We start from the raw sequence: 10,734 nt of genomic DNA on the forward strand, positions 1-10,734 counted from the left end.
TTATAAATACAATTATGGCAGTCAAACTTGTAACAGAGCCCCTATTATAAAGCGATTCTCATGGGCACAGTGCAAATGAGATGTAAAAAGCTGTCGCCTTTTTCATCTCCCCCCAACAGTACGGTGATTTCATGTTACATGGGATATAAAAGTGGGACAGCTAAACCTTTTCATTTCACATCTGCTAAATCAGACACTACAATACAACACTTCTTCCCTTAACAATGGTTTGGATTCAGTAAAGCTCTATAAAAGTTCTCTGTGATGAATCTGATATGGTAAGGATGCAAATTATCGATGAAATCATTCATCGATTCACCTTATCAGTCCATCGATTACAGCTGTGATTCTCCTGATAACCTGAATTTACTATTATAAGAACAAAGTGTATAGTCATAGTAGCACCTGAGATAGACAATGCTAAACATTTTGTCCCTTTTAACTAAAGTTAACCGTTTAGCAGAAAAGATTAGTTTACTTTTTGCGATAACTACATCAATGCATAACTCATAAATGGTCAGACAATGTTAGTATTTGATTATTTGTGATGCTATATGCAATTCTAAAATATTGCCTATCTTTCAAACAAGTTTGGTGGTGGATGTCAGGTCACTTGGGTACAGTTAGTTAAGGCACTTAGGACAGAGTTGTTTTACAGTCTGTGACATACAGACGTAGAGGTAGGAGTGTGTAGGAATGTGCGTAGGAGCGTAATTCACTGTTAAACAGCCACATTAACACAATCACAAATTCAGCCTACTATCACCTCAAAAATACAGCACTGGTTAAAGGACTTATGTCTCAGCAGGATCTAGAAAAAAGAACACTGCTGCTCCAGTCCTTACTAATACCAAGAGGGCATACATTGAATTGTATGGTTGTTGAAATGTGCTATACGAATACAAATGCCTGCCTTCAGTCACAGGCCATACTTCTTGCTTTGCTTTTGACACTATCAAGCTCACTCTGGCCTGTGCTCTCACATACAGAGGTAAACATTTTGTATGTGCTGGCTGCCTGCTCCAAACAAACACCATGTAAAACACTGTATGATCAATACATTTTTAGAAATTCAGAATTTTATCATTTCGAAAACTTAGTGCAGGAACAAACCCTCAAAAAGAGCAAGATGTGATTGATCCTCTAGGGGCGAGATGCCAGTGTTGTAAAAAGTACTTAAAAACCATACTAGTAAAAGTACAGATATTGTACTTGAAAGTTACTCGAGTAAAATAAAAAGTCAAAAATTTAGTGCAGGAACAAACCCTCAAAAAGAGCAAGATGTGATTGATCCTCTAGGGGCGAGATGCCAGTGTTGTAAAAAGTACTTGAAAACCATACTAGTAAAAGTACAGACATTGTACTTGAAAGTTACTCAAGTAAAATAAAAAAGTCAGCGATAAGAAAATCACTTGAGTAAAAGTACATTAAATGTACTTAAGTATCAAAAGTACCTGGTTTTAAAATGTACTTAAGTATCAAAAGTACAAGTAAAAGTACAAAATGCTTTTCACAATAGGCCTACAAAGAAATGACCAAACATTTCCATTCTGTAAAAAGTGGCTATATTCCAGATGATACAAAAATATAACATACATAAAATGTTTTAAAAAATGACATCAGAAATACTTGTGAGATGCATCGATTGCAAAATTCTATATACGGTAGTATAAATATATACTACTTTTATATTTACTACTTTTACATTTTTGCTGTTATGGCTGTGTCACTGTTATAGAGCTGCATGATTATGGCAAAACTTAGAAATATGGAATCTCATTTTCATCAGAAAAGACAATGTAGGCAGTGCTTTTTGTTCATACAAGGCACCTAGTGTGAACACCCTAACTTCACAAAGCAGAACGCAACGCTGCAGTTTCATTAATGAAGTTAAGATAAGCGTCTCTCACAGATCCAGTATCGTTCATAATCACAATTCACATTACGCCAGTCTCCTTCACCCTTCGAGTGCCAGTAGTAGTATGTACAGTTAGCGTCGTCGTCATCGGAAACAGGATATTCACTGTGCCAGTACCTGCAGAGTAAACCGCATCATTACAGTCACAACACTAGAGGGAGCGACAACAACGATCTGGTAACACCCACCTATAGAACAAACATGGATACAGTCTCTTTCTACAGCACTGCCACCAAAAAAAAATTTAAAAATGTGGATCACTGGCCTCCTTCAAAACAGGCCTGAAAATCCATCTCTCAGGAGGCCATAGGAGGTAAATCTCACTTCTCCCATAGAAAGGTGGTGGCATTCACTGCCTTCACCCCCCCCCCCTTGTTACCCCCTTATTCTACCCTGTACATGTAGTGTTTTATATTTGTTGATGATATTGTATTTTGGTGTTATTTTTTATGCTATGTTGATGAATTTGAATACATAGGACCTCAATGGAAACAAGTCCCCAGGACTTGTGCGGTTTGCATTTCTGTCTAATAAAGTATCAATCAATTTTAACCACATCCACTCATCACTCACATACAGTGACTTTGATAGAATTACAATAGAAAAACTTAAAATGTCTCACTGTGATGTCAGCGTTGTCCCATCGACCCATGTCCATATGCTCTCAATCCTCCTCAGACCAGTCCATGCCGCTCCGCCTTCATTGCCCAATCCTCCGATGAGTTCCTGATGACTTTTTGTTAAATTAACCATTCATATTCTCTTATACATTCAGGTTTTCCAGACCGGCAAGTGCGTCACTGCCAAAGCCACGCCCCTTGTTGGGGGGCATCCTCCTCATTGTAACCCAATGCTATTAGACATTAATTAGCTTATATATTTTAACAGTACTATCCCAAAAACAATTGGTTATATCTCCAACAACCTGCTAATATTCCGAGAATTTCCATACTTGTAAGTTTATATATTTTTCAATTAGTAGATTTTGAGAACGAGAGCTTACTTTAAACTACAGAGTATCTCTTCTCTGACGTCACGTCATTGGCGGTGACGGTGCTGCCGGTCTGGTGTATAATCATAGACTTTCATCTCATGTGATTAACCACTTGAACCCTAGCATCCCTATCCTGGGGGGAACATTACCTGAAAATAGCAGATCTGTAAGCTCAACGCCATGCAACGGGTTGTGAGCTTGCAGTGAACTAAGTATTAATTTAAAAGGTATAGAGGGTTTAAGTGGTTAATGGACATCTAAACCCCCCCATCCCCCACACACACACACACACTAACCTGTTCTTCTTTATTGTTGATAACCACCAGATGTGCTCCCGACTCTCCCATCTCCAGACATTGCTCTCTGCTCTTCTCCCAACTGTTTTGTTCAGTAGATGTGTAGTAACAGCTGTCTCCAAACTGCTTCCATCCACTGGGACACGATTTGTCTAAATATCAAACAGTTTCAGTGATGGATTTTCATTGCACTGGTTACATTTCAACACAACGAATAGTTATAATAGCAGTAAAATATAAAACTTGTGTAAAAACCCTATGATAAAGACTCCATCTTTAGAACATGTAATAGCAGGATATCGTATTTAATGTATGTCTACATTACAGAAAACTGCCATTTTACTGCCAAAACTAAAATATGTCCTTCTCACATTATGGTCCTATGACATGATAAACCAGCAATGATGAGGGTTTCATATTTAGTTTTTACCACTACTGTACATCCCTGACAATAATTAAAATATCAATAATACACAAATTCATTCTCACTTTTAGGCTGGTTTGCTTGACTCTCTCTCTCCAGGGTGAGGTTGTTGTGGTTGGTCTCTGACAAGGTCAGGTTGTTGTCAGAATCTGCAAAGGACAACAATGATCATGTAATGTTGATGATAAGCGCCGTTGTTGCTTCAGTTCATGATGAGCTCAAGCATCTATGTCGAGCTTTAAAGGGCAAGACCACTTTGGTAGAGGTTTGGGTTGTGTATTTACCTTGCCATGATGTAACTCATGTAACTCCAAGGTGGACAAGAAATCAAAAAATAATTGCTCCAGTGATTAGAAATTGATAATTACAAATATGCTCCTCATTGACTTACATTGTACGCTGAAAAAGCTCTCAAGGTCACTCTATTAGCAGATAAACAAACGCAAACAAAGTTGATTCAGACAATATAGAACATCACCAAACCCAGTACTGTTTTTTTTAATACAAATGTTAACTTCCTATTGATTTTGCCATTTTTATTTGGAAGAAAACCTGTACTGGATCCGTGGATCCGGATTTTCAAATAGTAAAATCAACAGGAAGTTAACAGTGCTAAAAGAGTGACTTTTACAGCCGTTTCAGCGTACAATGTAAGTCAATGAGGAGCATATTTTGAATTATCAATTTCTAATCAATGGAGCAATTATTTTTGATTTCTTGTCCACCTTTGGAGTTACATCATGGAAAGGTACATGCACGTTTTTTTTAAACGTTATCGATTTTTCAGTGCGAATAAAATCATCAACCTGTGTAAATGGAGGCATCACCAAAATAAAAGTTTGATATGAAATAATCACAACAACTTTTCGTGACATCATCAATGGGGAATCCAAGCTAATAGAAACGGCAGGCTTTCTATTCCTGGAAAGTTTGCATGCTATAATAGAAGCCATTGTTCCTGCATTAATAAAACATTTAGGAAAACTTGTTTTTAAATGACCAAACTAATGATGATGTACTGATGATGTCACATGGTAGGTGGGTTTAATTCTGAACTGTCCACAGCCCTCTGAGACACAGACCAATTGAGGACCAATTATATGAAGATTAAATTGGCTTGAGAGAGAAGCAAAGAGCGAGCAAAGCAAGAGATCAGGGGAATACATATCCAGGAATGAATGTCCGAGGGCTGGCCGGGGAATGTGGTCAGAGGAGCAAACTGTTACATGATGTGGTAGTTCTGTGCCATGGAATACTCACATTTATTGACTGTGATGATGATAGCCACGACCACGACCCCCACCAGAACAATCCCCACACACCCAGCAGCAGCAACTCTTTTTAGCATTTTAGAGCGCTGTCCTGTAACGTAAAGTACAGCTACTAAGTGTGCAGTGACTGAGAGAGAAAAACAAGAGGAGTCTAAAATCCATACACATACATACACATACACATACACATACACATACACATACATACATACATACATACATATATATATATATATATATATATATATATATATATATATATATATATATATATATATATATATATATACATCCTACTTTGAACATTCCCTCAAGAGCAAAGTTACACTTGAAATCAGAATATTTTCCTGAAGGAAATGCAATGCATTGTTTTTGTTCCACTTTGAAAGACTCACCCTTGGTCTTTCCTACAGACAGTAGGATGACCACGCTCTCCTCGGTGTCCCCCCTCAGCCCTCCTTCTCCATTCCTCTGTCCCACCGCATTTGTCATGTCTGGCAGGGCATAAATATCTTTACACATCAAGGATGAGAGGCTTGTAAAGTAGCTATTGACTACAAACAGTAACTATCAAAATAACTGCATTATTACTAGATAACTCAAGGTGATCATAGGACCCAACCAGTGCCCGAGCACCCTGACTGCCTTCATAAGAGAAAGTGTTGTTTTTATGCCTAAATAAGTCTAAATCAGGGGTCTTCAACAGGGGGCCCTGGACCCCTAGGTCCTCAAAGTTACTACAGGCAACTCTTTTTGTGATAGGAACTTTTTTTTTTAAATACATTATCCAATACAACGCTACACAAGTCTATGAAGCCATCTGTGAAAACGTTTAATCTGCAACATAATTTTATACAATATGTAGTGGGGGGGGGGGGGGGGGGGGTGGGGGTCCTGCTACGTCTCCCTCTCAGCTAAGGGGTCCTTGGTCAAAACATACATATCAAACCTTGGTCAAAACATACATATCAAATGAATGCATTGTATTTCTTAAAGTGCTTTTAATAAAACTACTACTTCTACTACAACTAAACTAGTCAAACTTTAGTTTTTAATAAAACACATTGTACCACTTTGAAACAGAGATAACAACACTTTGGCAACGATTACATTTTTTATCAAACTCACCCTCAGTCTTTCCTCCTACTGCATTCTCCGTCGTGTCCTCCTGTGGTACAGAGTCCACTCTCTCCAACTCCAAGTTGTCCTCCACTCTCTCCTCCAACAGTCCACTGTCCTCGGTGTCCACACTCTGTCCTCGTTCCCCATCTCTCTGTCTCTCCTGCATTGTGAAGTCTGGCGTGGTATAAATATCTGTAGACATCAAGGACGATGAGAGGGGTTGGAAGTTGGGAAAAGTATGCGATTAAAGGGATAGTTCACCCACAAAAAATGACTTTATTTCTATGGACTAGTCACCCCATGGAGATTTTTTGTTTTTGTCGCATTCCTAAGCCAATAATTTGATGAGCAGCGGACCGGTAGGCAGCGGTTCCGGTAGGAGACACAAAGGAGACTCTTTGTGTCTCCTACCAGAACCACTGCCTGTCATCAAATAATTGGCTTAGGAATGTGACAAAAACAAAAAATCTCCATGGGGTGACTAATCGATAGAAAGAAAGTCATTTTGGGGGTGAACTATCCCTTTAATGTTGACACTTTTTTGTCTAACAATGTAATGTAGGTGAGTGGCCAACTGTCCTGTATACAAATGCAAATCACCTGTGCACGTGCGGGTGAACCATTTGGTTCGGTATGAACCAAATGGATCCTTATAATACAATATAAATGATAATGTATTACAACTATGCTAATTGTAATACACTATAATGGATTATAACCGATTATAATACAATATAAATTATTATAATTTATTACAACTATGATAATTATAACACACTATAATAGATTACAACTGTGATCATAATACACTATAAAGTAGTATACTGTTTTACAACTATGTAAATCATAATACACTATAATAGATTATAACTGTGATTATAATACACTATAAATTATTATAATGTTTTACAACTATGATAATTATAACACACTAGAATAGATTTTAACTGTGATTATAATAATCTATAAAGTATTATAATGTTTTACAACTACATCCTGTTCTAAATACAAAGTCGGTGAGTGATCAGTCATTATGAAGTGTTTGGCCCCGTTTGGCCTAGCTCAGACCTACCCAGGACTGGGTACTTTTTAGGCACCAGTTTAGTACCACTTACACACCACTCTACCCACTTCATTGTAGTGGAAACCGAGGCACAAGTGGACGGTGTGGTGTGGGGTAGGGTGAGGCCAGGCATTGGGAAAGCTGACTTTTAAAAGGCGGCTTTCCATATGCATGGCCTCACTTACTGTGAGTGCATGTATGTCCTCACACATACATGCACTCACACAAGCTCACATAAATGTTGTGTGTGCTTAATTAAGTGAGAATAATGAATACGTTTTAAGAGATTATAAACTAGATGAAATAAAATTATTAATTCAAGTGAATCAAAACTTTTATTAACATTAACATTTGATTTTAATCAAATGATTCTGTGCTTATTATGCATTTGTCTTGAGACACAAAATGGTTGCTCTCCCTCCCTCATGGAGGAAGTAGGCTATTATTTTTTTCCACATCATGTTCAGCTAGCTTTATGTGCCATAGTTCCACATGTTTGATCCTGGTTGTCTAACTGTTGGTTAATGAATGGAACAACAGGCTTTTAAATCCTGTGGTGGGGGAAAATGCACCATAAATACAATGAAAAGGTTTAGTGACCTGGCTGAACGTTGTTATCAACATAATTCCTATTATGGTACATCCAACATTATTATTATTTTTATTTAATCTATAACCATATGATTTGATTATGTAATCAATTTCAAAATGTCATATTACCTTTATTATTATTTTACATTAATGTTTTCTTTTTTATCTGAAATACATCAACAATGAACATTGTATTATGTGTAAAGGCCTGTCTGGGCGGCAGGCAGGCGGATGGACAGATGAGTGAAAACATAATACAGTGGTGTTGAGGTATTTTTTTTACTTTACTGGAGAATTTCCAATTTCCAATTTTTTTACATCTCAGAGGCAAATATTGTACTTTTAGCCTACTCCACTACAATTATTTGAAAACTTTATAGTTTAGTTACTTTGTAGATTTTGATAATAAATACAAAATGAAAACATACATTAACCACTTCAGCTCTATATACATTTCGGTCATTTGAAAATAGCAGATCTACAAGCTCACAATGCGTCACGCATCTGCTATTTTCATTTTCATTTTTTAAAATATTTTGTTTCATTAGAAATCTTGTGAAATGGGACATTCTGCATAATGAGTACTTTCTACTTTTGGTACTTTAAGTACATTTTGATGCCAATACTTTTGTACTTAGACTCAAGTAAATTTTCAATTCCAGACTTTTACTTGTGTAACAGAGTATTTCTTAAGTAAAAAAATTTTATTACTTTTTCCACCACTGAATAAAACAGGCTCACGATCCCCCACACCCACACCCGCCCAAGCTCGGTGTATCCCAGTGGTTCTCAAAGTGGGGTCCGGCCGGGGACCCCCAGGGGTACTTGAGGGGGTCCCCAGCTAAATGATGGATAGGAACCAAATGGACCCTTATGGGTCTGTAACTCTGAGAGTGTACAAATGGAACCAAATGGACCCTAACGGGTCCATTTGGTTCCATTTGAACGCTCTCAGAATTAAATTAACATTGATTTTACAATATAAATTGGTGTCCCAGAGATACAATCATACAAATGTCATTAAATGGGGGTCCGTAGCCTAATGCATGTCAAACTGGGGGTTTGAAATTAAAATGGTTGAGAATCCCCGCTAGCCGTAAAAAATAATCTTCTCTTATGGGGGTCCCTGGCAAATATTTTCAAATGGGGGTCCGCGGGCTAGTAAGTGTCAATTTGGGGGTCCTTGACCTGAAACAGTTTGAGAACCAATGGTGTATCCGATTGTAACGAGACAAGATCAACTTGCTACTGTTGCGGGTGCCGGGTGCGCGTCACTGTTTTGATCGACCAATGACCATATGTTCCGTAATATTCATTCATTCATTCATATTCATAATGACATTAACTAGCGAAGGAATGTTTTTGTGAGGTGCAAGGTGTTGATCCAAAGGACATGGCACATTTGATAAAAAATAGTTATTTTAAAAACTGTTTTTAATTTTTTTAATAAAAACTACTTTTTACTTACTAATGCATTACTACACAGTACACAGTGCACACCCCTGGTTACAACACAGCGTACATTCAATTTATAATTTGAATTAAATAAGTTATGATGCTTATTGCTTACCTTTCTAAAAGAAATGATCGAAGAGAGCTTCAGATAAACGTCTTCCCCCGATAAAAATAGCTGCAGAAAAGACTGACTTGTCTTCATTTCCTGGAGGCTCGATCGATCACCCCATCCTGATGTCATCATGTTGATGAGACGGAGAGATACAACAAAATAGTGCCAGTCACCTGTTGCTAGTGCATGGTTCTCAAACCTTTTCATGTCAAGGACCCCCAAATTGACACTTATTAGCCCGCGGACCCCCATTTGAAAAGATATACAGCTCTATAGCAGTGATTCTCAACCATTTTAATTTCAAGGACCCCCAGTTTGACATACATTAGGCTACGGACCCCCATTCAATGGCATTTCTATCTCTGGGACCCATTTTATATAGAGAACGGGCATAGGGAGGAGTCGAGGAGGAGCCTAGCTACCAGTGACGTATTTTCGGCGGCCATTTTATATAGGCTCGTATCAACATTAATCATTGAGCTAGTAAGTGAACTGAACGGAACCTGTGTTGCCAGATTTTGCGAGAGAAATAAGCAACCAGGTCTATGAAAACAAGCCCAAAAGAAGTGGCTTAGTGACATCAGCTACTTGAAAATAGCCGATCTACAAGCTCACGTGAGCTTGTACATAGGCTATTTAAAATAAACTCTTGCAATAAAATAAAGAATACTTTTTTTTTTTTTTAAACATTCTAACAACACAAATGCTCCCTACTGGCACAGAACATTTTCATGAAAATATTTGAAAACCACTGGTTTAAATAAAAATAAAAAAATTGGAAGCAAGCCTAAATAAGCAAGAACACTTTATAAATAAGCCACACAAAAAAACGCAACCCGCAACTACCAATTTTACAAGCAACTTTACAGAAAAAGCCAGAAAATGTTCTGCCCAAAGTCGCTTATAATTAGCCGACATGGCAACGCTGTTTCTCATCCAGACTCGGTCTCATCAACACAACATGTTTATATTTTTTATTGTGTGCTGTCATGCTTGTTTGAGCACAGGTAGAGAGCCTAAATGTGTTTGTTTCATTGTATTTAAGATATTCGATATAAATTCTTTTTTTTTTAAATGCCAGATTTAGCTAATACGGCCGTAAACGTCCCATTCAAACTGCTAGCTTAGCCACTAGCCACTTAGGCGGTGCTCTGCTCTCTGCGACTCAGCACAACAGATGTATATATTTTTATTGTGTGCTGTCATGCTTGTTTGAGCACAGAAGCATATGTGTTAGAGATTATACAAGTTAGATATAGATAGAAGAGAGATGGAAGATAATGTACACCGTCTACACTTGCTGCTTGCTGAACAACGTAGCACAGGACTACAACGCGACCAGATAGATAGAAGAGAGATGGAAGATAATGTACACTGTCTACACTTGCTGCTTGCTGAACAATGAGCACAGGACTACAGAGTGATGTACCAGGATGTACCAGCGTGACCAGATAGATAGTAGAGAGATGGAAGATCATGTACATTGTA

At 37.8% G+C, this 10,734-nt stretch overlaps 1 protein-coding gene and 1 long non-coding RNA gene across 2 annotated transcripts; both read right to left on the reverse strand.

Moving 5' to 3' along the window:
* Positions 1-1,539: 1,539 nt before the first annotated feature.
* On the reverse strand, positions 1,540-3,773 carry LOC308077446. The gene is made up of 4 exons (XR_013932405.1): positions 3,698-3,773; positions 3,209-3,360; positions 2,541-2,644; positions 1,540-2,035 (listed from the first exon to the last, which is right to left on the reverse strand). It is a non-coding gene; the product is annotated as an uncharacterized lncRNA (long non-coding RNA).
* A 1,081-nt stretch (positions 3,774-4,854) lies between these two features.
* LOC308077594 (uncharacterized protein) lies at positions 4,855-9,385 on the reverse strand (the record flags this gene model as incomplete). The annotated part of the gene is made up of 4 exons (XM_080418340.1): positions 9,250-9,385; positions 6,032-6,217; positions 5,299-5,397; positions 4,855-4,994 (listed from the first exon to the last, which is right to left on the reverse strand). Exons 2-4 carry the CDS (start codon positions 6,189-6,191, stop codon positions 4,855-4,857), a joined length of 399 nt encoding a protein of 132 aa, XP_080274466.1. The 5' UTR covers positions 6,192-6,217; positions 9,250-9,385.
* Positions 9,386-10,734: the final 1,349 nt, after the last annotated feature.

This window comes from Gymnoscopelus braueri (genome assembly GCF_963280865.1).
Source record: "Gymnoscopelus braueri genome assembly, chromosome: 21".
Classification (NCBI taxonomy): Eukaryota; Metazoa; Chordata; class Actinopteri; order Myctophiformes; family Myctophidae; genus Gymnoscopelus; species Gymnoscopelus braueri.